The sequence below is a fragment of the Amblyomma mixtum genome, chromosome 2, assembly GCF_055824585.1.
Source record: "Amblyomma mixtum isolate Tamu chromosome 2, ASM5582458v1, whole genome shotgun sequence".
Taxonomy (NCBI): domain Eukaryota; kingdom Metazoa; phylum Arthropoda; class Arachnida; order Ixodida; family Ixodidae; genus Amblyomma; species Amblyomma mixtum.
In genome coordinates this window covers 113,704,728-113,719,880 of record NC_143013.1, presented here as the reverse complement: position 1 = coordinate 113,719,880, position 15,153 = coordinate 113,704,728, and the positions used below count along the sequence as shown (strand labels likewise).

Genomic DNA, 15,153 nt, shown 5'->3' with positions numbered 1-15,153 from the left:
CCCTAATCTTCAACCACTAAGGAACTCCGAAGCTTCCTAGGGCTCTGGTCTTATTTTATGCGTTTCATTCGCAACTTTGCATCAACTGTTATCCCTTTCAGCGCTGCTCGGCAGCAAAGCTAATTTTTCGGTCTTGTCACCCGCATGACACGACGCTGTCAACTCCTTTCGTCCTATCCTCACTGCACCAACCATCTTACGCCGGGAACCCGGCGGTCCCGACTGAAGTCCACGCGGATGCCAGTGGTATTGGTCTCAGTGCTGTGCTCGCTCAGCGCACATGTGGATTCGCCGAGTATGTAGTTGCATGTGCAAGCCGCACAAATACAAAGACTGAGTTTAACTACACTCACTGAAAAAGAGTGCCTTGCCATTGTTTGGGCCCTAGGCAAGTTTCACCCTTGCGTGCATGGCCGTTCTTTCGAGGTCATTACGGATCATCACGCCTTCTGCTAGAATTGTTAATTGAAAGATTCTTCCGGCCGCCTCGTGTGATAGGCGCTGCGTCTCCAAGAATATGACATCCACGTCGTCTACCGGTTGGGCCGCAAGCACCAGGACGCAGAAGCCTTGTGTCGTTTCTTGCTATCAGCCGAATATGCCAGCATGTTCGAAATTGAGGCCCCATGACATGCCTTCTGAACAGCTCAATGATCCCTGGATTAGAGGCTTTCTCGGCTTCTTCTCCGAGCCATCAGCGGTTACATCATCGCGCGCCCTGCGACGTTAAGCTTCACATTTGGAGATGCAAGATAACCTGTCTATACCTGTAATTATCATTGCGATGGACGAAAAACGTTCCTCGTCCTTCCTCAACACCTACGGTCCTATATCTACTCTTGTTTTCACGCTGCCTTACAATGCGGTCACGCCGGCGTTTTCAACGCGTACACGTACGTCCGCCTATGATACTACTGGCGTGGCATATAACACTTCGTTTTGAAGTACGTACGTCCGTGCCTCGACTGTCAAGCAGCAAGGCACCCACTAACCGTACTGCTGGTGAATTGTAGCCGTAATCTTGCGCCTCGCCCTTTCGACCGCGTTGGCATTGATTTATGCGGGCTCCTTCCGTATACCGGTTCTCGCCAACGATGGGCTATTCTTGCCGTTGATCATCTCACGAGGTATACTGAAACCACCGCTCTCCATGCTACGACAGCCCTGAATGTGTCATCCTTTCTTCTGTGGCTGTTCATCCTTAGACAGGGTGACCATTGTGATGGGCTCAGTGACAGGGGCCACGTCTTCCTATCTGAAGCCACCAAACATCTGCTCCGCGCGTGCAACATCATCAATAAGATTTTGACTGCTCATCACCCTCAAACAAACGGCCTCTTTGAGCGTTTGAACAGCACTCTGGGCGACATGCTGGATGTGTACGTCGAACGATACGAAATGGGGACTTGATGCTCTCCTATCTTACGTTCGCGAACAACACTGGTATACGCAGTCTATAACAGGATTTTCGCCTTTCTTCCTTCTTTACGGCCAACATCGCTCCGTTGCCATCGATGCTGTTCTCCGCTACCACCCTGACACATCTGACTGCACCACTATTTCGAAAGCTTCCAGCCACGCTGAAGATTGCCGCCAGATTGCGCGGTCACTCAGGACAGCTAGCTAATCCCTCCAAAAAAACATCCACGATGAAGATCAGCCTGCCTAACATTCCGCCAAATCCCTCGGCTGTCTAGTCTGGCTGTCGATACCTCCTCGTACTCCGGGCCTATCGTCGAACAATCTCACTAAATATCAATGTCCCTATCACAACTTGAAGCCAAAATCTCCTGTCAAGTATATTTTTAAGCCACTCAGGTCGTCTCGCGTTCTCCGACACCGTGGCCGAAAGAGTGCACACATTCAGTGCTTCAAGACCGACTATGACCCCGCTGTCTCGTTCGCCCCTTGAATCGCCAGGACATCTCAAGTGCCTGGGGGACATTGTAAAGAGGAAGACTGGCATACGCGCGAGCCGCACGGCCATGGCTTAGTGCACACTCCTGGCTGGACTGGCTGATCTCGGACTGCTTTTGGCCCTGCTCCCGTTCCGAAGGTTCTCCAACGCTATCTCTGTTCTTTCCTGATTTATGGAAATCCTAATAGTTCTTGCTTGTAGTTCCATACGATTCGAGAAAAGTGCAGGGCGCACATAGCAGTTAAAATTGTGAGATTGTGCCCCTAGTAGTAATGCGCGGTCGAAGTCATAGGAAAGTTTTTCTCCTGTACCCCAAGACGTCCAACCAACAGCATTATTAGTGCTATTTCAAATTTTATATCTTTGTGGATATGAGTCGCCTGCTCACCGGAGCGGCCCTTGATTTGATTTGTACGTGCCGCCTGAGAGCCTGAGATCACGACTTTCTGAGTATGCACCTGGACGCACGATCTGTTTCGCCGACCGAATTAATTAGTAAGATCAATGAATTTCAGTTCAGGTTCCACAATTAGTAAAAACAAAGTCATCTAAAACCTATTTGTATTGAAAACAAAAGCTCCTATTTTCCACTAGAGCTACCCGAATACGTTCAAAAATATTTTTAGCTTCAAACTCTACACGCACTGAAGTTGTCAGTAGCTTGAAGACGATTGGAGCTTTTATTTCTGAAGCGCTTTAATGAGGTGAAAAAGTAAATTTCGTCCTTGAAATCTTCAGTCATAGAGTAGGATTCATTCGCTGTTTTGGAACATATAAAAAGTATGTTCCAGAACCGTGCTTTATCTGCCTTGTTGCTTTTGCTGACTGTATTGACTGATGCCCATACTGTTGCCTTTTTCTTTTTGTTCCTAAACTTGTAATGTCTTTTCTGGTCCCAAGCGGCTGCTGTGTTTGCATTAATTCGCAGTGAGGTGAGCATTCAAAGCCTCAAGTGCACGGCTTTCTCCTCGGCTTCCTTTTATTTCTTCTTGAAAAATAAAATACTCATGAATATTTTAACCGGACACAACCATAATAATATCGGCACTCATTTACGGCCAGCTCTTCCAAGGCAATTTTCCTTTATACCTTTTTCAAACAGAGTGAGGACATCACTGAAGAAACGTCTTGACCTCTGACTCTATGCCTAATTCGTATTAAGGCAAGGGCCGTTATTAAGAGTCCCCGGGAATACTCGGGGGAGCCAAATCAGTAGCAGTGGGGGGTGCTTTGGCTTCTTGCTTAAGCAAATTTGATTTTTACTGTAACTGAAACTGAATTTCCAAACTTTCCGTTCAAATATTCCTATAGATTTTAAAAAGAACTACAAAATAATAATTAAGTCAAAATTTTTAATCTAAGTTTCAATTCAGTGGTACATTATAACCTAAATTTCAAACTTACGAACATAATGTTTAAAAGACTTGAATTTCAGATCTTACATTTAGAATAAAAGGACATTGCTAATTAAAGTTGGTTTTTCAAGATTTAAATGCATATATTTGATTAAATTTGAATAGATATGAAAACAAAAGCTTTTAATTCGAGACAATATGTGAAAAAATATCAAGTGCTAAAATGTTTGTTCAAAAATTATAATTGGAGTGAAGAAACGTTATATTTCTTGGAAAAAAAACGCTAAAATGAATCGGGCCCTTTTGTGGGCATAGCAGGCTATGCTAATGAATTTGTGAAGAGCCCATATTTACGAAAAACCTTCCTTGCGCTTCAAGTTGTACAGACACAAAGTTCCGAGCTCGGACAATATTAACGCGAATCTTTGTAGGGTTTGGTCTTTCTTCAAAGCTGCCGGCACGCCGCTTTATCGCTCTGGTTGTGATGCAAGACGCACCTAGATATATCACGATTGATCCCATCCAGGCAGTGCCAATTCTACGTTGTACCTCAATGTTCTGGTAACTTTCGAAGCTTTATCTCGAAAGTTATCTATCAGCTGTAAGTGGAGCCCGGCCGAGATCGGCGGGAAATCCCTTCGATGACAACCGAGCACGCCACTTGATACGCCGCCGCCGAGTGATTAAGTTCTTTGAGGGCGCAAGTAAGCCCAAATGAAGATTTTCATTTGGAAGCCATCCTCGCTGTTTCCCTGCATGCCGGGCTGCAGTCACCACAACGTAACAATATGATTTGTTTCTCGGCCCTACGGCGATGTCTTCTAGATAGTTTTCCTTGCGGGGCATTGACTGGAACATAATTGAAAACGATTATGAATAGAGCTCGATGAGCTGCTAAGCATTTCCACCCTAATCGAGTGACGACATGAAGCCCTTGCCCAGCTTATTTTGACGTCAGCGAACATTCTCGCTGTTCATGACGACAACCAGTGCGTGAAGGCAACGCTGAGTTCAGGTTCAGGTTAGTTGAGGTTAGTTCAGGTTAGTCGGTCGACCACAACGGCAGGGTGCACGTGAGCGCTGGCGCTGATTGACAGCGAATCCGTCGGCATAAAATCACTTCACATTAATTTTAAGAACTGACCTCTCGTCTTTCAAGCTCAATTTTATAATTACTATGCGCATAGGCCTATTTAACCCCTCCCCCCTCCTCCCCCCCAAAAAGGTCGCCAAATGGTTTTTGTCTCTGCCTTTTAAAGCTGATTTAAGATGAAGGTTGAAGGCTGAAGTTTATTTTGACAACGATACAGCTGTCAAGGAGGTTGACAAAAAGGCAACAGCATGCCTGACTAGGCTATTTTGCAAATCATTGGCTCTCATTGAATGTTTTAAGTCAGTCCTAGGGTAGTCCACTAACATTTAGTGTAACTTTTCCTGTGTATATGTATGGTTTCTGGGTAGTTCCCTTTCATATTTTCCACGAGCATTACATATTTCTATTCTACACCGGGCTTAGGTAATCACTGTAAACCTGTTTGCATTTCTGCTCAGTCACCTGCTTTCTCGTAACCTACGAAGAGTATATACTACGACTGGTTACATTCTGCGCAAGAATGCTGTGCGCCTGATTAAGTCCCTGTTCCGTGTGCTCAATTTGCTTACGCATTGTGCGAGAAAAATTCAATCAAAAAGTGGACGACCAGCGATGTATTTCCCGGCTTAGTTGATCCCATATGCCTCGCAGTTCCTTCAGTGACGCCGCCCTGCTCCGTCCCACCGCCGGAAATTGCCAACGGCAGCTACGTGGTGGTGAAAGAGTCGCGTCTCGCCCTATACCAATGCCATGATGGATTCTGGTTGAAAGGGCCCAGCAGCCTCACCTGTGTCCCATCGACGGAAGGCAAGGACACCTGGCTGCCAGACCCGGGTCCTGAATGTCTTGGTGAGTCCGAACCAATAAGAAATAGTAATTGTGACGCTGAATTGCTCATATGGTTATTAATATATCTGTGGAACTTTGTCACATGACACTGTTGTGGCGCAACAAAAGCAGAGCCAATTTTATGTGCTAATTGATAATAAAGTTTTGGCTCCAGCGTAACTGGATTCTTTGCAAGGCTTCGGGGTCCACGCTGGCGTGCTCCTTATAATGTGTAGATCTACAGCGAAACTCATCCCGGTGCGTAGCGTGATCTTAGCTTTGTCGTGCAGTGGCCTGCGGGCTGTGTTCAATCTGTTACGTGTTACTGCAACGAGCGGCAGCAGCGTGTAAGGATGCCGCGCTGTATTGTTTTCTCGTGCAATACACCGGTTAGGAGCTTGCAAGAACAGTCTTGATCCCACCATTGACGTTGCAGTTTTCAAAATGGTTCCTTACGCTTTGCGTACAAAGCTTTCTTACTGCTGGAAATGTGCCGAAACGGGGCTTCAGAAACTTCACGACTTAAGACTTTGCGCGTGGCGAAGGAAACGCGAGTTCTGGACTGTGGTCATCGGTCATCATTTGTCTTAAGTTAGAAATACAACTTGACGTCCGCAATCGCAGTGGCAACAACTGCAGATACACCTTCTCGCGTGGTTCTTCCGTTGTGTATTCCGTTATCAATAACGGATGTAAGGGGTAGGACGTTTCCACTTTGTCTCATATTTTCCCCACCAGTACAGTCAGCGTATTTTATGGTCAAAAGAGCTACTACTTCGGCCAGTTGGAAATACATACTTGAAGGATTGGTGAGCGGTATAAAAACACTATTTTATGGGTCACCCAATGGATTGGACTAATCGCGCTCACTTCGTCTACAAAAATAAAAAAACTGTGCCTGTGAAACAACATAGATTGCCAATGCACTTTTCCTTGAATTCTGCGAGGCACATGTCGCTTGCTTTCAAACAAAATCTGACCATGCTTTCAAAAAGTATGAAAAAGATATGTAATTGTTGTGTAATTGACAGTAATCACTGGAAATCAACATTTCACAACTACGTTTCTCTATGACCGGTTTGCTCTCCTGCGGCCCGATACAGCACAGATTACTTTTTAAAATCTAAAATTCCACTGATCGTTAGTAGCCCAGGTCGGAGGAGGCCAGTGGTGTTTGCAGATACTGAGCTCTTACTCACCTATTTTTCAGCTCTCGCATATTTTTATCGGCGACAGTACATGAATCTGTCAATACTGATATCATAATTTACACTCAATGAGGCAAGTATTTACTGCCGTTGTCATCCTGTATTCGTACAGAGAACCAGGACTGTCCACAAATAGACGTGAAGCACGGCGGCTATGACGGCGATTGTTGCGCGCCGGGTGACAAGGTGACCTTTTATTGCGAAGATGGTCAACGATTCAACCTGTTGGGTGCGGAAGAAGCTACATGCCAAGCAAACGGCGCCTGGAGTGCGCCAACACCCACATGTGAAGGTTAGCTGGATTTCGCTTTATTTTTTTTTGTATCATCGAGAATATTTATGGTTCATGGGGATTAACGTTGCAAAGCGACTTAGGCTATGAGGGACGCCGCAGTGGAGGGCTCTGGAAACTTTCAGCAAGCTGGGGTTCATCAACGTGCGCTGATATCGCACAGGCCTCTAGCATTTTTCCCGTCGAAATGCAACCGACGCGGCCGGGATCCAACCCGCGTCTTTCTGGTCAGCAGCCGAGCACCATAACCACTGAGCCACAACGGCGACGCCATCGAGACCTCTTGACATTGCGCGGGGAGTGACAATAACATTTACAAGAGAACAAGTATACATAGTTATGTGTATATTACCACATTATCCAGGTTATAGCAGTCGTCGACGAGGCGAAACGGCCAGGTCCGCCCGTGCCAGTCTTCTGGAAAGGTGTCACTTGTGTTTGGATGGGCTGCTGAAATCCTGTCGTTCTCTTCGCCGATGTTTTGAGTTGCAAACGGTCACAACAGCTCTCGACTTGGTGCGACGTCAGCAAAGATGGTGGCCAGTAATGCAGAAGAACATCGTTTAAAGAAAGCCGAAAGGACCTCGTGACCTTTTCGTCAGAGGCGTTGCATCGTTACAGCGTACATGACGAACCAATGTGTTGACCGAAACAAATTTAGGGTGTGTTTTGAGTTCCACCATGTTCGGTGAGTTCCCAGACGCGGCCGCCACCATCCGGATTTGCAAACTTCGCCAACCGGCGCCAATTTGTTCCTCAGTCCTAACTGGCTTCAGCGCCCAGAAAACGAGTATTGAAGCAGTAGTGTCATTGAAGACAAGGTGGGGCTTATAAAGAATATCTAGCCGCGTTGTCAAGCAGACATGCTGCGGCAACTTCGATGCAAGCAGCCGTTTTGTAAGGCTGGCCCACACAACCCACAAGCCACAGGGGCTCACAATAGGCGGTCTACACCGTTGTGCTAGAGTCGACACTGGTAGACAACTGGGATATCAGAACCGTGAGGCCTGTTGACGCTAATGCTTGATTCATAGTGCAGGTTGGGGCTGGAGAATTGTCGCTTTACAGAAGCCACAAGGAGCGCGTGTCTGCCTTAGGATCAAAAGTACTTCTAAGGAAAGGGAGTCGTGCAGTTAGACGGACACCTGGACCTCATCAAGAAGGTGATAAGGAAGGGATAAATGTGGCGAAAATTTGATAAAATAATAGATTTAGCGAAGCCTATCACTGAATTTCACAAATTATGCAGGGAGCATGACTGGTGTGCAATGGTGACAGAGAGTATCTAAAATGCAGCCTAGCCGGGACGAAAACAAGCGACACTTGCTGTGGGGTGCTGTTTTCCAAATATTAAACAGTCTGGCAACCACTTCAGATTTGTATTTATTTATTTACAAAATACTGCAGGCCGAAGCCCAAGCAGGAGGGGCGTACGTGAAATATGGAAAGAAGAGTTTTACAGCAGGGATATATAAAACAAAAGCAGAAAAATCGTTGCACACGAAGTGGAATATCGTAGTAGATTTACACAGTACGAAAAACACTGGCGTACTACGTAATATTGACGAGAAAACGAGAAGTACAGAAGTACAGGTGTAAGATTCTGCAAGACAGCAAAAAAAAGTTCGGGCATCAAGCACAGACAATAATTTTATTTTTTATTTATTTTTATTTTTTGGGGTTTAACGTCCCAAAGCGACTAAGGCTATGACAGACGCCGTAGTGAAGGGTTCCGAAAATTTCGACCACCTGGGGTTCTTTAACGTGCCCTGACATCGCACAGTACACGGGTCTCTGGAACTCCTCCAAAGAAATTCTAGCCGCCGCGGCCGGGATCGAACCCGCGTCTTTTGGGTCAGCAGCCGAGCACCATAACCACTGAGCCACCGCGGCACAGACAATAATATACAGACGTGAAAAACATGTACAAAAATAATAAAAGGCCAACACATTTTGGCTGTTCATCCCTGAAGTTTCTTATAAGTGTGTTAATCATACTTAACGATAAAAGACAGCTATAGGGTAAATTGTTCCAATGAGTTGCAGTTCGAGGAAAAAGGGAATATTGGAATGCGCTTATCCTTGCTAAGCAGGGCGTTAAAGGAAGCGAATCAATGTATCGTGTCTGCCTTGTAGCAAACGGCGTTAAATATAGGTTGGGGTCCAGAGCTGGTTTATGATTTAATAACGGGTCCAAATATTTAGGCGCAAGAACTTGCTTCTCGAATGGAGGGCATGAATTTGGTTGGATGCCATTACAGCAGATACGGAAACTATGCGACAGTATAGAGAATATGTGCAGCGAACGGCTCTGCGCTGGATTATTCCTAATGCTGCGATTGGTTTTAGTGAAGGGGTCCCAGATGATACAAGCATATTCTTATTTAGGTCGCATTAGAGAAGCATATGCTAGGTATTTAACTTGAGGTGTCGCATCGTTAAGCCTAGGATGTTCCAAATAGTTCGCGGAAAGCTGAAATATGTGCATCCCAGTTGAGATCACTTGTTATGGAGAATCCCAAATATTTGAATTAATTAACCCCATGGAGATGACGGTCCTAGACGGCGTATGTGAACTGAAGAGGACGTTTTTTGATCGTGACATTAAGTTTCATTTGCCGAAGTCGATTTATCGAGGACCTATTGGTCGACCTAACACAATAATCTACGAACGAACGGATTGTTCTGGGTGCATTAATAGCTTATAAGGTGTCATTACATAATATCAAAAAAAACGTAGCCCCAAGACGCTTCACTGAGGCACTCCTGATGCGATTGGAAGAGTTTCAAAACTCAGATAATCAATAGTAACATAACGCATGCGATCGGTTAAGTGAGCCGAGAACAATGAAATTAGAAAATGAGGAAGCCGAAGTAATTCTAATTTCAGAATAAGTTTGTCATGATCTACATGGTCCAAAGCTTTGCTAAAGTCTATAAGTATTAAACAAGACCTGACCTCTTTTGTCAAGAATAGAATAAAGGAATTGGACAAGCGTTGAAATCTGAGTGACGGTGGTAAATCCTAGATAGTTTGTCCGATATAAACAACATATTCGCTGTGTGATAGTTATCGTTGGTACTAGATAACCAAGTATTTGAGAGTGCGCGCTGTTGGCATGAGACTATTTTCTAATGAAACGTTACAAATTACAAACACAGTTACGGTGACACAGTTAATCTAAACTGTACGTGACCTTTGTAGAGCTACAGATGAATGCCAACAGATAGATGTTCTATGTGTAAACTTTGCGAAGGCATTTGATAAAATTGCAGATCAAAAACTACTTACCAAATTGAGAAGCCTAAGAATTAGTGAACATGTAGTATTGTGGATTGAGGCATATTAAAAACCGTTATCAAATGGTCAGAATTGGGAAAAGTGAATCGGAGAAGTGTGAAGTTGTCTCTTTTAGGCCGAGTATTTTTTTTTGTATATTAATGATATTACTTCTAATATTGACCCGCCTGTAAAAATTAAACTATTCGCCGATGATTGTTTAATTTGCACACGTGTAGCCTGCGCGGAAGATCACAGTAAACTAAATAAATGCCTGCGATCATTGAACTCCTGGTACCAAAGATGCGGCATGGTAATTAGCAACAAAAAATCTACATACACTCACGTAACTAAAAAACAGAATCCTATCAGGTTTGAATATAATATAGGAGAAAATGCATTGGTCGAGGTAGAGTTTCCGATACTTAGGGGTGACGGTGACGCATAATCTAAACTGGCACATTCACATTGAGAATACCTACTCAAAAGCTTACCAGAAGCTCTGCGTTCTTAGGAGAAAACTTCAAAATGTGAAAAAAGAAATTAAATTGGTCGCCTAAAAACGTTTATACGACCAGTTCTGGAATATCCGAATGCTGTGTGGAGCCCCCCAAAAATGCTGAAAAAAGAAGGTGGAAAGAATAAAGCGGATTTCAGAACGTTTTATATGTTCTAAGTATCCTCGTACTGATTAAGTTACAGAGATGATACAGCAGTGTGAATTGGAAACGCTGGAAATTAGAATAATAAAACATCGACTCAAACCTTTTGCCCAGATAATGCAACGGGCATTAAAAATAAATAAAGAACATTATGTGAAAGCGCCTCTAAAATGTGGTTCCCGAAAAAACCACAGCAGGGTACTACAGCCTATTAACACACATACGGATGTGTACCGATATTCCTTCTTCCCCTATGTAATTGAAATACGGAACAAACTGCCAAGTGATGTTGTGGAGAGTGCGAACGTGCAACAATTTGAGCTAGGTGTCGATATGTTTTTGAGAAATCGTGCAGAAATTTTGAATTCTGACTCACGATTGCTCATTAATGTGCTTATGAAATTATTTGTTTTTGCTCCCTCCTTGTAACGACCCTCACTGGGGTTAACAGTATGACCAAATAAATAAATAATAAATAAAAATTACAAAGGAATTACAGGTTACAGCCACATGTGCATTTCTTAAAATCATTTACCTTGTGTTTTAAATATTCAACTTGGGACCACTTGCTTCTAGCCAATCAAATCAACTCTCTCAACTATACGTTTCAATTCATTCAAAGCTGAATTATTTGTCTGCCAGCAACGAAAGTGCTTTTGTGATGAATGGAGGGAACTGAAATAATTAGAAAATTACAGCTGAATGCACAACTGAACTTCCATATTTTTTTTTGTCGTTCCACCAGACACATACTGTACGGATCCAGGAGTGAGCCCGGAAGGGTCCCGCTTTATCACCCTGAAAAACGAACTGTACGATGGAGAATGCTGCCCTCCAGAAACCACTGTCTACTATGAGTGCAACGACGGTTACGATTTGGAAGGCAAGGAAACAATCCGCTGTGGCCCTAACGCAGCCTGGACTGACAGTCGACCCATGTGCAGACGTGAGTTCCTCCCTGAGGAAAGGAAAGCTGCAACGGCAGTTCCAATTGGTTTTCATAATGCTTGAGTTGCATATTTTTCATAGAATATAGGCCACTTTTTGCTCTAACAGCTTAGCATATAAGCTGTTAGGAACTTGTTACATAAGGGGAGCATAAAGATGAGTAATAGACTGCGGTTGAAGCAAAATGTTCATAAGTTAACGAGAGTAACTTTCAGGCATTTTGTCAGGCAATGGATAAGAGAGGCGACACATGTCGTTGAAGGGGAAACTGTGAGGAAAGAAGATGAAAAAAACGCCGCAAGTCAATAAATGGGGTGAAGGAAAATAACAAGGAATTCACAAGGCGCGTGAACGACGGCTAAAATTGGAACTTATCAGTGAGTACATTCGTTGGAAAAGTCGCTCGCAATTTGTTCGTAATTAATCGGTAGTTAGTCCGGCACATTTATAAATCTCGGATATCAATCTTTCAATCAAAGCCCGAAAAAAGTTTTAATGGTAGCTCGGGTGGCCCTGGCGTCAAGGCATACGCATTGCGCAACCAGGAGCTGTTCGATATAGGCAAATAACTTAGGTTGCGCAATCAAGAGCTGTTCCACAAAACCAAAATAATTGAATGAGCACTGTTTGAATACAGATTAGAAAGGGTGTCGGTTCGCATTGGGTCGCAGCCCTTAATATAACAATATATGTTCTATACGTTGGACAAGCCGCTGGATAAAATGTATAGTTCTTGAAAACACCTCGTCTCGAATAAACCTTGATGCCTGATTTTCTTTTGAGAAAACTGAAAAGAATGCATTGCTCAAACTTCGAGGAAAAGCTCCAAGATTTACTCTGAAAAGTAGACGCTTCTCTTCCTTTGTAAATGATCATCTGCAGACGGATATCCGTTTTGAAGAGCATTTGAAATTCCCGTTCCAAGAAGCTTTTCTCAAAAGAAATGATGTTTGCTTGAGGGGAGCACAATTCGCTAATTCGGGTGCCCGGTTTGCAAAGCCTTGCGTGTTACCTGTCTACACTGCACCTCCCACAAACGCGTGAGATAAATCTTACAGCACTTGAAGCTATATATCCCACACCAAAACCGGGCGGTCTACACTGCAAGCGAATTTTCGGCCCTTGGTATTACCGAAAACAGTAAGTCACAGGAGATGCATCCTCTTAGCCTCCGGAGAAGTTCGGTCAGGAAAAAAAAAATAATTGCGAGACATAGGAGATCTGTGCAGATTACATGGACTTAATATTTAGCCCTCGATAGCATAGAGACGAACGGGGGGAATAACGCCATCGTTTTTTGCCCCGCTATCTAGCGCTGCTCCGGTCTAAGTCAACAAAATTATTTGCATGTTTGCTGCTGATGAAACTGTTGGCTTTCGTAATCGATGTCCGTTAGACTACGGCACAACTGAAAAATATAATGGCAAACGATTGTTAATGAAAAAGAGCGCCGTGGCTGTCCGCGCGGATGCAAGGAATCTTGCTTCAAGGAAGACTGACTGGCATCTGTGCGATCGGTAGTTAGCATATGGCGCATGTTGGCGATGCTTTTGAAGACGCGTATGGAGGTGGGTTTCCTAGCGCGCGGAAAGGTTAGGCGCAATCTGATTTCGTTGCTGTAAGCAGAACGTTATACACCAATTGGCAGTGAAGCCATGTTCTGAAGAGGGAAACGGCTGGTCATTGTCGGGTCACCGTACATTCGACACCCCCCGGCGCGTTATCGCTGTGCCCTGCGCAAAGATGAGACCAGCGGTGGCGGTGAGGAAAGGCAGCGCAGACACGAGGCTGGGCGACACCGAGTGAGTGTTGCACAACCGCTGCAGCTCCCACCGCGGAGCACTGTGCGTCAATACACACATTGCTTGATTCACCTTTCTACGCGAACAACGCCGTTATAATGGCACTGTCAATGTTTTAAGGCTGAGGAAATTCTGCTGCTGTAGCCTGTTACTATTAAACAGGCACACGTTGCACAAATAATAGCAATACGACCGGTTAATTTTTACTGAGCTACGCTTAACTTTTCAATGCTTTGTATATAGCCCGTATATTCGCAACGCTGCAATACTTGCGGTTGTTGTCTAGTGGATTTTTTGAAGTGATAGCGGGATGCAACCGAAGAGACAGCGTTCTACAGTATTTCCATGCGGACACGGACATTTTTTCTTTCTTCAGTTATTGGTCTGTTTTGATGAACAGTTGCGCACTTACATTGCTGGCTTCGGACGGACGGTTGCGTTTTGAGAGATTATTTATAGCGGAATAACTGTTTATAGTCTGTGATTCAGCATGGAGAAAGAATAATGGTTGTGGGAAGCCAGTTATAGGAAACGACGAAATATCGTTTATAATGTATGTAGGCACTACGTCATTATTATGTTATGGGCGGGGAATGTTGCCAGGCGCCAAAGCATTCCTGGCCGTTTAGCTAATGCTGCACGCAAACATGTTCTACCAGGCTGTGAACGTCGTGATTCGCTGAGAAATTAGTTCAGGAGGTATGAACATTAGTGCTACGTGACAAAATTAGCACCTATTAGACACATGGATCCTGTTTGCGGCCAACTTTTTTCTTATTCCCTTCTTCTAAGTCTTTTACGGTTTCTAAAGAAACATGCGGTGGAGGGCGGCTTAAAGACGAGCGCTTCTTTAGAGCGAATCTTTAGTGCCGTCAGTGACGCATATTAGAACCTCTTTCTCCGTTCAACGGAGTGGATTTGGGGCATTAAGCTGAGGTACGTTACAGACATCCGGGGGAAAAATACTATTAATACTTTTGGTGTAGCGCTGAATTCGTTCTTCTAAAAAACTCACAGTACACCCAGGTAACCCCTCCTCATTCACTTAAAGATAGCTTAACGGGAGCATGGAGGAAAGCCTGGCGCTGCCCAACTTGCAGGGCAGCAAAATCGAAAGGTAGTCAGAGCAGCAAGCTGAAGCTTCAGGGTACTGAAGTTGCTGAAATGCGGGGCGGCATAAACGAAGAACTAGGCACATTAACCGCTCACAAACACACAGATGAAATCATCCAGCAACCCGTTCCACTAATGTTCGATATTTCTGGTGAGATTCTGAGAAACGTGCGCACGCAAGATCCAAAGATAACTAATATGACAAAATATATAGACGGAATCGAAGAGCGAGCTCGTGACCCTGATCCGGATACGATAAGGCAGGTGGGTGATGCACTCGAGTGGGAAAGCAAGAAGCTCAGTCATAAGTTCCACCGAACTCCTGAGTCTGAAAATGAAAATATTCTGTCCAAAGTCAACGAAGTAGCTCATTAGATAAACCTTGCAGCTCTGACCGCTGCTGATGTTTTCTCGGCCCACAGGCTGCCTACAGCGAAATACAAAATTCCGGGTGTGTAATAGCGCACTTTTCAAAGCACGTGGTGGGACCATCGTTCTTTCAGAAGAAAGCTGAATTTAAAGACTCCAAAAGGAATTGTTACATTATTGAAAACTTGGCGAAGAAAAAACAGGACACCACTGCCTCATATACACAACTGGCGTGGATTACGTTACTTCCTAATGCTAAATTTCGGGGCAGGTCATCAGCTGGTT

The 15,153-nt window shown here is 44.4% G+C and overlaps 1 protein-coding gene across 1 annotated transcript in view; it reads left to right on the top strand.

Annotated features, from left to right (window-relative positions):
- Window positions 1-15,153, top strand: part of LOC149360625 (complement factor B-like) — a 205,803-nt gene that overhangs the window by 17,946 nt on the left and 172,704 nt on the right. The window contains exons 3-5 of the mRNA XM_089572417.1: window positions 5,018-5,215; window positions 6,515-6,694; window positions 11,382-11,582. Of these exons, the coding sequence (XP_089428543.1) occupies window positions 5,018-5,215; window positions 6,515-6,694; window positions 11,382-11,582 (579 nt within the window). The remainder of the gene's footprint in view (window positions 1-5,017; window positions 5,216-6,514; window positions 6,695-11,381; window positions 11,583-15,153) is intronic.